Genomic DNA, 17,108 nt, shown 5'->3' with positions numbered 1-17,108 from the left:
ACTGATGCTCAAGTCCTTTACCCCCACCCGCATCTCGTCTATCAGCCGATCCACTTAGTTCTACCTCCAGCCTTCATACCAAGTCTGTCCCCGTGTCTCCATCTCAAACGCCACTAGCTTACACCCTAGTCCAAGCCCCCATCCACCCCTGGCAGGGTACAGAGAAATAGATTCAGACCTGGGCTCCACACTGCCCTCGTACCAGCAGTAACTCATTATCTAAACAGTGGAATGATCTAATATAAATCATGTTACATCCTAGCTCAAAACTCTCCAGCAGCATCCCTTCCCACCTAGAAACCTGCAAGCCGCTCACTTTGGCCCCTGCTTTCTGTCTTACCTTCTCTCCTCCCATCTTTCTCCTGCTCACTGCACTCAGCCACACTGGCCTTCTTTCTGCTTTTCAACGCGCCAAGCTCATTTCTTCCTTGGGGCCACCTGGGGCTTCTTCCCTTCCTTCCCTCAGTGTGCTGGCCTTCAGGACTCAGCTCAGATGCACCCCAGTGCTGACTACCCAAAAGTAAGGCAGTCTTTTAAGTCATTTTGCATCTCCTCACCCTCTGTACCATGACTTAACCATTTCCTGAAGTTAACTTCTTTCTTTTGTTGTTTGTTATCCTATCACATTAGAAATATGTGGCATTTTACCCAGTACTTTACAGTTCCCACAGAATTCACACACACACACACACACACACACACACACATCTAAGCTCCAGGAGAAGTGATCTTGTCAGGCACACAAATATTTTTGAATGAATGAATCATCTTATTTGATATTCAAATTCCTGTCACTCATTCTCATGCAGTTCATAGGCAAGAAGAAAACAAACTACTTTTAAATCTCTGAAACAATACACAATTTCAAACTTCCCTGACTTTACACAGTGGTTCCCTCTGCTGAAAACATCCTTTCTTCGTTCTTCTGGTAAACTTCTGTTCATCTTTCAAAGCCCTGTTTTGGGTAAGGAGCACACAGAGGGCATGAGGATGGGAACTGTGGAGGCAACGAGGCAGGAGAGCAGTAGCCATACTGTCTGGTTAGTGAGGCCAGAACTCAGGGCTTGAGAGATGACTGAAGTCTCTGTCGTGAGATTCTGCCCCAAACCTGGAGCTCTCCCTCTCCTTGAGGCAGAAAGCAAGGGAGACAGCTTTGAATATTCCAACAACCCACTCAACATCCTCACCATCTCCATTAGTATGTTTTTTAGACTTCCCAAACTTAACATATCCAAATAGAACTCAAGATGAAAAGAAAGCCCCAAACACCTGCTCAGCCCAAAAGCTGTGGAGACATTTTTGACTCCACCCCTGCCACATACACACACACACACACACACACACACACACACACACACACACACACACACCCTTACATTCAATCTGCCAGCAAATCTGGCCCCTTGTTACCACTCTCCTCCACCATCACCCTAGTCCAAGCCTATCATCTCTTGACTGTGCCACTGTCATAACTTCTAAGTATCTCATTTCCTCTACCCTTCATTCTCTGCAGAGCAGCCAAGAGATCTTTTTAAAATTTAGACCCTGTCACCCTCTCCTTAAAACCCTTCAGTGACTTCCCATCATATTTAAACGGCTCAGCAAAACCCTTACCGTGCCTACAAGGCCTCCCTACGTATTCTGGCCACCGGCCACTCCTCCGACCTCGTTTCCTACCATGTCTCCAACTGGAGCACAGAAAGGAGCACCTCTGCCACCGCTGCCTGTGTGACATTGGACAAGTTGCCTAATGTCTCTGGGCCTCAATTTCTTTATCTCTAAGGTGAAGATGATGAGAACATTTTACCAAACTGTTGTAGGATGAAGGGAGTCCTGCAAATGGTCTCCAACACATAGCAAGCTTGTGTGCATGTTTTTAGTTTTAAGTAGTTTGATGTCTTGAAATCTTAAATTTGAAGAAACAAATGAGTACAAAAAACGATAAGGAAAAGAGAATATACTTGCATGTTGTTATCAAATTTTAAGGACACGTTTTTATGAAGTCTTTATAAAGAAGTTGTGAAATTATGTACACAGTGGATTCTCCCTTTGCCTTTTAATGAAAGACCTGGGAAACAGTCTCGTGAGTTTTACTAGCAGTGCCTTAATTGATGGCTTGCTTAATTTAAAACTAATAATTACCTATTTAAAACTCACTTTTACTTATTTCTTCCTGATGTCAAACACCTTTCTCCAGGGAAACCAGTCTTGGACTCCAGATGGAACAGATGAAACTGCTGAGTCTACTGACTTGTGGAAAAGGAGGAGTCAGGGCGCAGCCAAGAGCCCCTGGGAGTGCCCATGGGCTGGCCGGGCAGGCAGGGAGTCCCGATTGGTGCTCCCGGTGCTCCATGTCCACAGGTTGGCAAATAATCACTGGTGTCTGCCTGTTTTGGCAGCTCAGGCTTTCCCAAGACTGATCAGCATCCAGGGTTTTGCTCTCACACATCTGCTCTTCAGGAAAAAATAACCTTCTATCCTGGTGGAGGCATTTTTTCCTGTCATGATGTCTTCTCTTTCCAATTCTGATGAGTTGATTTTTTTTGTGAATGGAAGAAAGGTGAGTTTATGATATGATTAATATGAATTTTCGCATATCAGGGACAAAAACTAAGCTGATTTTTTTTCACTATGATGCTGTTTCTTTTTGCTTTAACCTCTCTCTCCTGTCTTTTTCAGGTCATAGTGGTATGAACTTGAACAAGGGTTGTTAGTTTAGGGTCTGGTGCAAAATTATTAAAGCATGGGTGTCTTTGCTTGCTCTTTTCTTTTGGAATCAGTAAGGAACTCTCATTTTTATTTGTGATATTACAATGGTAGTGAATTCTGACACAGGTGTGAAAAACTTTGTCACCCCCCCTTTTATTTGGTTATTAGCTCACTTGAGGTCACCAGTGCCATTTTAATTGAAGGCATATATGATGTTGAGGATGATAAGAGCAAAGAATGATTTTGTTTGGCCTTCATAAATCCTCTCAGGCTGATCAATTAACCTAGAGGCTGAAACCCCTCTGCCTGCTGGTTGTAGCCTGGAGTGATGTCATGATGAGACAGCATTAAATCAATTGTGGCACTGATCGGGCAGCTGAAGTGGTTGGAGAACATTTACCTGGAGTGTCCTGTCAGGTATAGTGGGGTCTTTATAGTACAGAGTAGTGGCATCAGGCTGTGTCCCTACAATGTAGGGGGGACAAGAGGAAGGCCGTCCTGGCTTGCACGCCATCACTTGTTCCCCCCGTTTTGTTCCCACCTTTGGAGGTAATTTCCATAGCCACACAGTTAGGGTGTTAAAGCAAATCTAACTGTAATGCTTTGCTTCTGCAACACCACTGTACTTGGCCCCCTCCTCTCTGCATGCTGATTCCAAGTGGAGGGATGCTGAGCTCATCTCTGGCTGAGTAAGTCTGAGGACTTGGAAAGGAGATTTGAAAATAGGAGGCAGTTATGAAAAATAATGTAGTTTATTGCTTTTTCTGGGGTGATAAAAATAAAAAACACTCTTAGTGGAATGATGTCCTCTTTTTCTGGGTTCAGTGTTGCTACCCTTCCTGGTAAGTTTCTCTCCCATTCTCCTCTCTGATCTTGCCTGACTGTATCCATCAGAGGAGCTGCCTGGGCCACGGAGCGTGCCGGCTCGGACCCACTGGCGGGAGCGGCCTGGCACAGGGCAGGAGAGGCAGAGCAGGGATTCACACTCCCTTCTGCTCCTCCTTCACCTGTCGGCACCTCTGTTTCCCTGGGGGATGAGGACAGGAGTGGCTCCCTCATAACAAACTCCCTTATGACTCCCTTAGGGAATCTTCTCTGGCCAACCTTTTTTATGACTTTATGTTATTTTGAGTCAATTTTGGAATCTGTGTACTTGTTTCCCCATCTGGATCCTTTCCACGTGACTCTAAGGAAAAACAATCCAGAATTTATAATGGTCATTTATACTAAAAAATTCAGAGGCATTGAAATAATGTTCCATTATTTCTCCAAAATTCTGGATCCAAGTGTTAAAAAAGATTTCCTTTATAATTATTTTTTCTTGTGAAAAAAAAACATGCCCCCAAGACAATGAATAGAATTGCCATAACATGTTGATATTATCTTCCTAAAATCCCTTCTCTTATTTCACATGTAGGTCAGAGAGAAGAATGCTGACCCTGAAGTAAATCTGCTCTTCTACCTGAGGAAAGTCCATATCCTTACGTTCTACTGTAATCCATCTGGTTTGGGTGGTTCAAAGTGAACGTGCTGAGATTTCTGAAGAAAGTCACTCTGTGTTTGCTCTAGGTGAATAACCTTACGTTCAGTTTCTACAGTCTAGTTGAAGTTCAGAGAATGCATCTAGATTTGTGCTTTATTTGTTGTGTATGTGTGTGTGTGTTGTTTTGCTTTGTTTTGTTTTTTTGCCTGAGCGAAATCAAAATAATCATCCAGTGAACCATGATTATTCTAGCTTTGGAAATAACTTTATGACTTTGGAACCCCATGGTCACCCTGATGATGGTTTTATATTCAAGCGAGTGAATGTAAAAATATCCAGCCACTTACTCAGAGGTGCATGTCACTGACAACAGCTTCCCACAAGGGCATTTCGTTGCCCTTTTATAAACGTCATGCAGCGGATAGCTATGCGCTTCCAGCTCTCCACCTCTGATCTGGACCTTTTTTCACTCCTTACTCCTCCTGGACCTTAGTACTCAAAAAGGAATGTCCTGGGTTTGGATGCAACTATAAAGGAGTAATCCAGGGGAGTGATTGTTGCAGTGGTTACACAGAACTATGAGATAAAATTGCATAGAACAGACTATACCCACATGATATGAGTGCTTGTGTAAGTGCTGAAATCTGAAGAAGCTCTGGAGTCTGGTTGCCAGCATGATACCGATGTCCAATTTCCTGGCTTTGGTGTTGCACTGTGGCTTTGTGGGAGTCGTCATTGGAGGACCCTGGGGAACAGGCATATAGCGCCATCAGCACTATTGCTGCAACTTCTGTGAGACTATAAGTTAAAAATAAGTAAACTTATTGAGCACCTACTAAGAGCCAGGCACCGTGGTAAGCTCTGGGGTGCCACGCTGTACAAGACAATCATGCTCTCTCGCTCCCACGTCTTCACTTCCTTCTGCTCCTGTCTTTTTGCCCCCCAACAGGCACATCTGAAAACACTACTTCCTTTCTCCCTGCTCTCTCTTTGTCAAGCTTATCCAATATATTATGTGTACCCGATACTTCATGTTCTCTCCAGACTCCTTCTCTTGCTAACCTTTCAGTCTGGTTTCCTACTCCGTTATTTTGCTACTCTAGCCAGAATTGTCCTCTGGTGTCCCTATTTCACTCACTATTCCAAGAATGGGCTTATCGGTGAAACAAAACAACCACAACAACAACAGGCAAATCCTCCCTCACTGGGCTCAACCTCTCCCGTTGACCCCGCTTCACAGTCTCACTGTTAGCACACTCTGTCTCTTCCCTTTTATTTCACTTCTCAGTTCACTACACATTCTATCATACTTTCTCTAGACATCCTAAAATGAAGAAAATTTTCTATGTTAGGAACAAGCTGAAAATTCGTGCACCCCCGAGTAAACATGGCTAGACGCAGCCCTGAGCAGAATCACCCCCAGTCTATTTCCCCATCCCCCCACGGTCCCCCTCTGTGCATGCCCTTCTGGTGCCTAGTGTCATAAATAAGGGCTTGTGAGTAAATAAGACTCCCCTAAGACTCCCAGGCCCCAACTTCTGATCACAGAGTCAGCAGTTCTGGGGCGGAGTCAGGGGCTTCAGTTTTCACTTGTTCCTCAGGTGGGTGAGTCTCACGAACATTTGTGAACAGCACAGGTTCTCTGCCAGAGTCAGCACCCCACATGCCCACACTACCTCCACTTTTCTCAGGATTCCCATGGTCCCCTCCAAAGCCCTCTACCTAAGTTATATCCATAAGTTTTTATTTTTTTCCTTAAGGCAGGTCTCCAGTGTTATAAAAGCTTCAGGCTCCCACAAAACTCCAGTTTGCTGCCAAGTTGGAGCCTAGCTCAGGTGTCATTTCCAGAATAGGACACAGTCACACAAAGGGCAGGGTTTGTCCGGGGGCATCTCCGTCTCCCTTCACCATTCCACTCTTGCCCTGCCCAAGGTCACAGCCTTCCACTGAGGGACCAGCCCAGCCCAGTGCCCTGCTCAGTGCCCTGCCCAGACCTGCCAGCGCAATCCCCTGTCACCTCTCCCTCCCCACGACACCTCCGGGCCTGGTGTTAGGCAGTCTGATCTGCATAACCAGATAATGCACCGCAAACAGTGAATGGCCCATGGCTGCTTGGGTCAGGGAGGGTGTGTCATTATAGAGCTGCTTAACCTCCGTGAGATCCTGGCTCTAGGTTAAAAACTGGGGAAATGAAATGTCTCAGAGATACCCTGGCCAAGTGTCCTTGTTTTCCTGTGCCCTTCACGTACCTATGACCGGAGCCCTAACACTTCTTGGCATTCTCAAAGCAGTTTTTCATTCAGTTAGCAAAATTTACCAAGCACCAGGTGTTCAGAAATAAGCTAGAAGATACAGCTTCTGCCTTTGGTCTAGTGAGGGAGACAGCCAGTGGAGAAACACACAGCAAGTGTGATGAGTGCTGTGTTGTCCCCAGAAATGTGATGAGTTCCGTGTTGTAGGGACACAGGCAGGGCACTCACACAAGGCTTGGGGAGGGAAGGAAGAGGGGAGGGTTATGTAGGAGTTGCCGGGGCAAATGGAGGGCTTGGGGACGAGGTATTCTTGTCAGCAATACATTGGGGGGATGGGGCAGCTGCAGAGGCAAGAGAAATACAGCTGTTGAGGAACTGAAAGCAGTTTATTCTGATAGATGTGGGGGTGGGGGAGGGTAAGCAAGAGATGAAGGTGAGATGGTGCAAGAGGTGAGATGCTTGAGGCAAAGAATCAAGTTTGACCCCATGTCACATTCTCTGCCTGGCATGCTGAACACAGTAACTCGTTGACAAATGACCAGATCCCAGTGGAAACTTCAGGGTCCACTGCACACACTGGCTACCAGCATTCAGTCTCATGGTAACTTCTGGATGTGCTGTAGGACTGCTGTATACCTTGGAGGCACTGAGAAATCTTAAAGGACCGAAAATAAACTTCTGATACATTATCATTTGTATTTGACCAAATTAGGATTGCCAGCTTTAGCATATAAAAATACAGTACACCCAGTTAAATTTGAATTTGAATGCATGGGGCATACTTATTTTATCTGAAATTCAAATTTATCTGGGCACCCTATGTTTTACCTGGCAACCCTATCTAACGATAAGCTTTAGAATGATTCCACAGAATATGGAAGGAACTGAGCCAGGCATGAGGGATGAGGGGAGGGAGGCATTAAACTAGTTGGTGACCAGAGGGCAAAACAGCTGGTTGGATCAATTTTTCCCTTTTCACTCAAGGCAACATTTAAATGTGCATCACAGAGCTGTTTTAGGGTCTGACAAAGTGAAAAGCAAAAATTCGCCTCCATTTTTGAGCCAGACAGCTCCTGGATTCCTTTGCTTGGAAATGTCAGGACACCAAAGGCAGAGAGAAAGTATTTCTTTGCCTCTTCTGTTCTGCTCAGTGGGGCCCTCTCTGAGGTATCACCCACGTGACTACCTGAAGGTAGAAAGCTTGACCTGCCTGAGCAGGCAGAGCTGGCTCAGGCTGGGGACTGAAGAACAAAGGAAGTGGGTGTGCAGCCTCTCTGGACCTCTGCAGGGAATCTCAGCTCTTTCCTCCAGGGTGTACTGGTCCGGTATTACCTCTTCAAGAGCAGCAGTTTCCAAAATAAAATTAATCTTTACCTCCGCCCAAGCTGATTATAACCTCCACCCTTGTAATCCTTTTTAAACCTCACCCAGAAAAGACCTAAGCAAATCCCAGCAAGTTTTTATAGAACCTAAAGCAGGGGATTTACGTGTATCGTTTGTCCTTTCTTTGTGAAAATATTATTAATTTTTTACGGTTCTTATAGGGAAAAGGTACACAGTGGTTGTTGACATTACTGGGTCTCAAGAACCAAGGTTATTCAATTAATACTCTCTAATCCCATAAGAAAGTAAAAGCATCATGTTGCTGAACCAGGAAAAGTGGAACTTCCCAGGGCAGGGGGTGGGGAGGGATCTCTAAGTTGGCACGTACATCACCTCCACAACAATAACGTGAGTCAAGGACCCGTTGAATTCAACAGGCTTTTCCATACTCCTTTGGATATAAGCTCTGATCTAACTGGCACAAGGCTCTGTAGTTGCATGCGTCCCACTCAGTGTGAGCATCTATATGACTCACTGCGGAAATTTTAGTCTTTGATTACAAGGTGCCAGCCTAGCCCCACCTGAAATGCTATCTTACTCTTTCTAAAATCCAGAAAATTTTGCATTCAGAAATGCATCTAGCTGGGGTTTTCAGAGAAGGCAGTGTGGTCTGTAGGGATTTATTCTCACCTCTCATCAGTTAGTTCATTTATATGCAAAAAGTAGAACAACTCTCTAAGCAAGAAACCCCGGTAGGAGACTCAAGAAAACGGGTTGCTTGTTATCAGTATCCATGGAAAGCAAAGCAGCCTGGGCCCCTCTTTTCCTTGACTCCCTTCCTTCCAGTCCGCCTCACAGGCACCAAGTACGGCTGTGGGGGAGGAGGCTGTGGCGCCTGCACCGTCATGGTGTCGAGGTACAACCCCAAGACCAAGAAGATCCAGTATCCTTTGTGTTGACGGGGCCCTGCTCTGGGCACTTCTGGGAAGGATGTGGAGCCCCCACTTTTCCTGTCCGTATATATGTCCCCTTCTCTCTCCAGGTGTCCACCGCCCGCAGACCTGCTCTCTTGCAATTTCTAAGCTCCAGATCTTTCCCATGGACTTTCTTCCCATCAGAATATATGTGGCCTGTGTGCCAGTCTCTCAGGGCCATGCTCTCTATTGCTGTACAGCTACTTCCTTTGCTTTTGAGCAGGAGATTTCAGAGTGGAGGCTCAGACAAGAATGCCTTAAACACAAAGAAGTGATGCACTGTTCTGGTAGAAGATTTAGGTCAACATACACTGGAAGAGTTATTCCCCTGGAAGAGCTGAATGAGATCTTAAGTCACGCTGCACGACTGAGCCAGCATCACCTTGATCTAAAATGTAAATTTGCTCACAATTGAATGTGGTGGGGAAGGAGTTGTCTAGCATGATTCCCAAGTCTTAGTCTTAGGTCACTGGTGGTGCTGTTCACAGTTAGGAAGAGGAGAAGCAGAGGCGAAAGTGGTGAGTGTAGCTTTGGATACACTGCATTGCAGTAGTGGTGGCAGGTGCAGATGGCAGGAGTGACTGGAGGGCCAGGAAGTTGTGGAAAGCTCTTGGAAAAACTTGACTAAGAAGGGAAGAAAGATAATCCAGTAGCTGGAGAAAGACATCGGTTTGGGGATTTCTTTTTTAAGCACAACAAACAAATGAATTGCTAAATGCAAGGGAATTTAGAGAAATGAGACCCTAGAAAGGAAAAGGTTAGGGGGGCAGTTGATAACGGAGCAAGTCCACAGGGAGCCAAGAACACACGGGATCCAGAATGCAGCAGAGGGGCTGGACGTGGAATGCAGGTGAGGCTGACTGCAGCCCTAGGTGAGCAGTGGCTGACTGGGCAGTGAAGGGGCTCGTACCTCTGTTTCCTGCATGAGGCATAAGGGTGAGACTGAGCAGAGCAGTGAACACAGAGAGTTGCGAGAAGAGGGAGAGGGAAAAAAGATTAAGGGGAAGTAAACTTAGTAAGGAGGGATTAGAGGACATAAGAAATAAAATGTATTTGTTGTGCAATGGACCTAGGGTATACTCTTGCTCTGTATGCTAAGTGCTCTTCCAAGGTCCCTCACTAGTCAGGTGGGGGGTTTCCAAGTGCATTTGATGATTCAAAGGGCTGGTGGAGCCAAGAGAAGCACTCTATCTTTTCTTCGGAAGAATAGCATTCATATTCCCATCCTGGATGAGAGAGTAAAGGAAAAAGTCCCTGGGTGAGGACAATTTCCCATACCTGGATAGAGAATAGGACTTAGCCTGAGTGGGAATAAAGCGACTACATTGGACTAACAAAGTCTGGATCCCATTCCCAACCCGTGAGATGAGAATTGGGTGCTAACCATGTTGGCCGTGTCATTAATACAGACGCGAGTGTGGGAGAGATGGTCAAGACAAGGGCATAAGCCCGAGCTATCCAAGCTTGGCCATACATTGGAATCACCTGAGGAGGTTTAAAAGTGATGGAGTGATCCTATCCTAGAGATTCTGATTTAACTGGGTTAGCACGGAACCAGTTAAACCAGTATTTGTATTTTTAAAAACTTCACACAGTTGAAGATTACCAGGGTAAATTACTCCAGGATGGTTTACGTAAGTCAGTATATCATTTTATGATGAGTAGAAGGCTTTCTTTCCTTGGAATGAGGGGGGAAAATGGAGACTGAGGGTCTCTTTCTGCACAAAACTCATTGTTCTTTTTTTTTCATTTCTCTCTACCATTCTATTCCAGCCTTACGTAAGTCCTTTCTTGGACACTTCCAAAAAGTTAGAGTTCTATATCTAGTGTTCTCTGTATTCTCAGGGATATACAAACTCATGACTCTCTCTCTCTGAAATTACTCCCTGAATTATGTTACCCACTCCCTGCAATTCCAATGTGTTCTCTTTACAAAATTCCATCACAGCCATTATCCAGTTACAGCGTGCCTGGTTCCTATCTGCTCGCTGCATGGGGCTGCTGTCACCACAGTGGAAGGAGTGGGAAGCATCAGAACCAGGATTCACCCCGTGCAGGTAGGAGGGCAGTGTGGTTTGGACCAGATGTTGGTTTCAGGCACCCCATGTAGTCTAATGTACTCCAATTAGGTCGCCAACTTTGAAATCCTTTGTGCCTTTAAATTCTCATTTTGTGAGGTTCAGTGCTTCAGAGCTAGAGATCCTTTCAGAGATTGGTGTAAAAACCAAGATTCCTTCATTCATTTTGATATATCTTAACTTCTCAGCCCCATGCTGCCCTAAACTAAAACAAAGACAGTCTAGTCTGTCAAGAGAAGAAAACGAGATAGAAAACTAGAAGTTTATAAAAGATACTTGCTGTCTACCATATTTCAGAATTACAGAACTATGAATAAGAGGCTCATTATGTGTGAAATACTCCCCAAGCACTCCCCAAATATCTTGTAACTGAACACCACGCTATGAGAAAACACAACTAAAATGACAAAGCATTTACTAAAGTTTAGAGGACTTTTTAAAATATTTTATTTATTTATTATTGTATTATTTAATTATTTTATTTTGTTGTGGGGTAGGTAATTAGGTTTATTTACTGTTAGAGGAAGTACTGGGGAATGAACCCAGGACCTTGTGCATGCCAAGCATGTGCTCTACCATTCGAGCTATACCTTCCCTCACTAGAGAACTTTTACTGCAATTGCAGTGTTATTTTTATATACTAGAATAAGAGTTTCTTCAGATGTTTTGTTTTAAAAGCAGGGAGTCAAAAGAAAATTATGGAGAGCCATAATCTCTTGCAATTCCTTCTCTTAGAAGATTGTGTTTGGAACACGGAAGCAAAGATCTTCCTCTGACAATGTGTTGCATTGATGGGCACTTATTGATTTTTTGACATTAAAATCTTACCCACTCTTAGCTCATCACCTTAACAGTATGGAAGCTACCTAACGCTGCTACTTATCAGATTTCTTTCTCTGAAATATTAATAGTACCTGATAGTTCAGTAGTGCCCTGGAGCAGGCTCATACTGGTCAGGACAGCCGATTGTTAAGTTTTCAGGGATTTTTGTGAGCCAGTCTTTTAAGCACAGCCATTACTAAAAATTAAACTATACAAGCTTAAAAGTAAGTAAACAATATTAAAAACAACGCTAATAAATAGCAATATTTATCATCTCCCAATTATTTTACTGCGTTTCACTATTCCCTATGCTCTTGAGGCCATTTATGTCTGTTGTAGCTACATGGTGGAAATGCCATAGAAAGGTATCACCCTGCGCCTGTCTTCCAGACCCACATTCAATGATATCACATTGGAAGCTTGATATCAGCTTTGATGGAAGTCTTTATACTACTGAAATTGGTCGAAGCTGCAGATCAGGACTCTCCTCCCAGAGATCCAGTTGTTAATCAGTTACCAGCACATTTGCAGCCAGGCCTATATGACACATCTGAGACAACTTGCCTTCTGGCAATAAATCCAACCCAAGCCTCTCAGATTTTCCTCTAGCCTTAGAACAATGTCTGTCCTTGTAGCTGAGCCACAGATGACGTATTTGGCTTTCCTCTCAGAGGTCATGCTGTTTGGGGTTTATTTTAAAACATTTGGGTCATACTCAAGCCAGTGATTTGAGCATTCTGTGACACAGGGGACAAATACACAGAGGGGGACCCACAGAGTCATGTTTCCATCTGTATCTTCAAGGGTGGAGTCTTTGTATGGAGTGGACAAAGTACATTGTCATTTGTCATTCTGTTTTTCACTGTCTTTTTTAATTGTTTGGTTATTGTATTTAAATACAAAAAGTTGAATTGCATAAATTAAATGTATAAATGACACAATACTACTGAATCACACTTAACAATTTTCAAGTCATTTATCTAGATTTTGTCATTTAATCAATCAAAAATTCTGTAACATAGATGAAGAAGGAGATGAAATTTACTTCCCAGAGACTGTTAAACGATGTGTATATACTCATACTTATTCTCATGACCATCTTGTATGATGGATACCATTATTATTCTAATTTTATTTTATTTTACTTATTTTATTATTTTATTTTTTAATGTATTTATTGATGTATACTCAGCTTACAATGATGTGTCAACTTCTGGTGTACAGCGCAATACTTCAGTCATATAGGAACATACATATATTTGTTTTCATATTCTTTTTAACCGTAAGTTACTACAATATCCTAATTTTAAAGAGGAAGAAAAGTCAAGTAAATAACCTCAGGTCACACAATTAATGAGCTACTGTAAGGACCAAAACTCCCATGAGCATGGCCCCAAAGCATTTTTCTTGTTCCTTAGACTACACTTCCTATTTCACAGATAAAGAAACCAGAGTCTAGAGAGTAAAGTAACTTAATTAATACTTGCCAATAGGTTTTTCTTGAGAGGAGGGAAAAAAGCGTATGATTTCAAGAAATAGAAATACTATTCTTCCAGAGTGATATCTTTTACCCTGCAGTTATCTCTGGAAAGCTAAACACATACGCTTCGCTCCTTTCTAGTGTCCAAGGTAGGGAAACAAGAGGTTTAAAGTATAAACAGTGTACCAATGTTTCCCAGGAAAGACTCGCCAAGTGTCACGGCACGCAGTGCGGCTTCTGCAGCCCAGGGATGGTGATGTCCATCTACACGCTGCTGAGGAACCACCCGGAGCCGACCCCCGCGCAGATAACCGAAGCCCTTGGAGGTGAGGCTTCTGGGCCTTCATCAGGGACTGAGGGTGGAAAGTGCCCAAGCAACGAGGGAGGAGGCCCTGACCCCGGAGAGAAGCTGTGGCACAGCTCTGGGGTTCCAGGCACCTGGGCAACACGTAGGCCTCTTTAGCACCTGCCTGGACCCAAGTCCTTTCCAGGAAGTGCTACCTGCATTTTGTCAGCATCGATGCCAAGAATTGGGGCAGTAGTGGTTTCATTACAAGCCTTCTCCCTTAATGGACCCAGCTGTCACTCTGCGAAGGCATTCAAATAGGCTGTCTCTTAACACTTTTAATACAATATTTTCCAAATGTGGAAATTTGGGTAATCTAGAAGAATGAGATTTTGTTGTTTGTTTTTAAATTAATCTGCTAGAATCATTCATAAACTACTCACTAAAATTTAATTTTACAAAGAGTATAGATTTCAGATACTTTACATTTTTATGTTCTGGTTGAGTTCATTATGAGATCAAGGAGCTCTTAGACTGCAATTAGCTGTCACAAATAAGCTTGGTGAGCAGTTCAATCCCCTATGACAAAATAGCTATCAAATTTAAATGAACAAATACAATTTACTACAAAAAAAAAAGAGCATGTTAACAAATGTAGTTTTCTGTGACAAACATACCTAGTTCAAGGTAATTGGTTACTAGTTCTTAGAAGAAAGCTGTGAAAGCAAACCTCTAAACATTATAAGAAAATTCTTTGTTCTTTTCAATAAACAGACCCACACAGAAATTCAGTTTTATGATGAAAAGATACAGACTAAAACAAAGTAAAAAATTCAACTTAAATTTTACAGTAACTGGAATATAAATGTACTCTAATATTTTCCCTTATCTCTCAGCAACTTCTGTACACAACATTTTCTAGTTTCTCATTAAGTACTGCTCAAACTTTGGCCTATGATTTCAATTATAGTTTTAATTAAACCTGAAAGGGTTTGAACAATAGATAATTTTTGTTTAATAAAGTAATCCACATTAATGAGATATTTAGATCTTTGAAAAGCAAAGATGTTGTGATTTGCCTTACTTTTTGTTTGTTTCTTTGAATATGCACAGTCTTATAGAGATGGATTATTTCCTTCCAGATTCTGTGCCTGTAATTCACACAACCACCACCAGGAAATGGCATTGTAAAGTCTGGCTAAATTAGATAGATAACCTTATTCTAGGTGTGGATAATTTGAAGAGTATATTTTGATTCACAATGATGTCTCTCTAGGATTATCAGTGCTAGCCACACGTATAACCTTCACGCTCATGGTTTAAGAAAACAATAATATAAAATAAAATTGCAAAGGAAGGAAATTAGGTACGACACATGCCTTCTAAAATGATCAACTGATATAAATCATCACTTCATTTAATCTTGTTTTCCCCTTTCAGACTAAGGATAGAAAATTTTTATTTTCCATGTTTTTTTCTCTTAGAATCAGAAGAATTTCTACAGTGGGTGCTATTAGTTTCCCTTGGTGGGCGGTTACTAGGGCTTCTAGACTTAAAACTTGTTATCTGGCCAAGAACAAAACCGAAAAATTCTGACATTCACTCCCTCTAGTCTTTAATGTTTTCTTATAGTTAATCAAAGAGAAGGTGTCCATTACCTCTTAAATACTTTGGTTTCACGGCATGTAGTTATGTTCTAGATATTTTAGCTCCTTTTCTCTACTCCAAAGAGAGATTTTTAACTCACACACTTCTATATTCTTTCTTCTTAGCAAATGAAAAGATAAAATATGGAGTCTTAATGCATTCTTGTGCGTGTAGGTTCTTCCTAAACAATTTTTATTCTAATAAAAAAAAAAGCAGTGTATCTATTAACCAGTTTTTCCACATGACTCCCTGGCACCAAGTTTCCATGCAACATTTTACTTTAAGCTGTTTAAACCTGCCCAGTTCCACACATATACATTGCTTCTGAAATTGTTAAACTATATTTGAACATAATCATTTTAAGCATGAAATAATGCATTCCTACTATGAAAAATGAAAAAAATTAAAAGTCAAGGAAAAACTCATTCATATTTCTGCCACCAGCAGACAATCACAGTCAGATACTTCTATTTTCTTTTAGTCTTTTCTGTGCAGTTTTTGTTTGCTTATTTTAAATACTTGTGACCACTGTAAATACAATTTTATACATACAATTTTAACTGTATAAGAATTTTCCCATGTTATTAAAGCTTTTCATAAATATTGTGTATACTGGCTTCAAAATTTGAATATACTTTTTAAAAAGACAGTGGTTTCTTCACCTTTTCCACCATATTTTGAAATGTTGACAAATTAAAACAATACCAGGTACTCACTGAATACCTACTATGCTGTACTGGGAGGAGTCAAGAACATCTAAGACAATCTTTGCCTTCTCCATGAGCTTAAGGTCCAATAAGAGAAATACGGCACGTATGTAAATGACCCTACTACAACACAGTCAGTGATGGGCCTGCAGAAGGATCCAGACAAAGAGTGGTACAGCTCTGGCTGGGGGTCAGAGCAGACCTTATGGAGAAGAGGGGCTGGGGCCCTGACAAATGGACACAATTCGGACATTTGAGGTGAGAGAGGCTACATGAGAAAAGCTTAACGAAAGACCACGTAGGAGATGTTATGGGGAGTGGCAGGTTACAGGGGTTAGGGCAGGGGCCCGAAATAAGTCAGAAAGAGTTGACTGGGAAACACTTCAGAGATCTTTGTGATATTTCAGGAAGAAAATGTAATCACAAGATCTATTTTTGTAGAATATCTCTGTTCCAAAGAACCACTGTGCTAGTTTGGGAAACAAAAAAAGAATCTAATTACTATTATAGCTAGTCCACTGAAAGCAAGAAGCACAAATATGCAGTATATTTCTGTATCATTCCTTAAAAACTGACCTCTTCTCATTCAGGTAATTTGTGCCGCTGTACTGGATACCGACCAATTGTAGAAAGTGGAAAAACTTTCTGTGTGGTAAGTTATAATAAAAAATATTTTTCAATTGATTTAACATGTTAATAAACTTTTGCATAAAATCACCTATTGCATTCAATTATCTCTAAAACAACCCCATGTTGACCTTTCTAACCACTGAAAGTTGTTAAATGCTGCTGTTGATATTTTTTTAAAATAAACCTTTAGCATCTATCTTGTTTATAGCCCTAAATTAGGCACCACCTTAAAAAATAAAGTATATGGTCCATGACTTCAAGAAATGCAAAGTCTGTTGAAGAAAATGAAATATAGACTAAGAAATAACAAATGTGTAATTGAAAAGTAAAATATTAAAAGCTCAATATATCCTCTCTACCATGTAAATAAATTTTAGAGGAACAGGTGTTAAAGAGAATTAGTGAGTGGGAAAGGAAAACACAGAGGAGACTTTTTGGAGAAGAGGAGTTTTGAGCTAGATCTTAAAGGAAGTGATAGAAATAGATGAGTGAAGAGAGGCCAATAGAAAATTCCAAGTAAGAAAATGTATGGAAGTAGGAAAAAGAAAGATGTCCAAGGTTCAACTAAGAAACTGATGTAGCTGAAGCATTAGGGAGTAAAAAGATATTATTTAGGGCTAAAGAATTTAGATTTACAGTTGATAACTAATAAATAGTCACTGTCTGTTCTTAAGCTAGGGGTCACATAAGAACAGTAGTTCAAAAGGAAAATTCTTG

The 17,108-nt window shown here is 41.9% G+C and overlaps 1 protein-coding gene across 2 annotated transcripts in view; it reads left to right on the top strand.

The window, feature by feature from the left end:
• Positions 1-2,268: 2,268 nt before the first annotated feature.
• Positions 2,269-17,108, top strand: part of LOC102539001 (aldehyde oxidase 4-like) — a 58,231-nt gene continuing 43,391 nt past the window's right edge. The window contains exons 1-6 of one of the 2 annotated variants that reach the window (XM_031678090.2): positions 2,269-2,560; positions 4,127-4,184; positions 8,614-8,710; positions 10,690-10,798; positions 13,321-13,447; positions 16,352-16,413. In XM_031678090.2, the coding sequence (XP_031533950.1) occupies positions 2,504-2,560; positions 4,127-4,184; positions 8,614-8,710; positions 10,690-10,798; positions 13,321-13,447; positions 16,352-16,413 (510 nt within the window). In that variant the 5' untranslated portion in view covers positions 2,269-2,503. The remainder of the gene's footprint in view (positions 2,561-4,126; positions 4,185-8,613; positions 8,711-10,689; positions 10,799-13,320; positions 13,448-16,351; positions 16,414-17,108) is intronic. The other variant, XM_072961505.1, reaches the window with a different exon arrangement.

Source organism: Vicugna pacos, chromosome 5 (genome assembly GCF_048564905.1).
Source record: "Vicugna pacos chromosome 5, VicPac4, whole genome shotgun sequence".
Classification (NCBI taxonomy): Eukaryota; Metazoa; Chordata; class Mammalia; order Artiodactyla; family Camelidae; genus Vicugna; species Vicugna pacos.
Note: the sequence above shows the minus strand (reverse complement) of the source record. Positions and strands in the feature narration are given on the sequence as shown.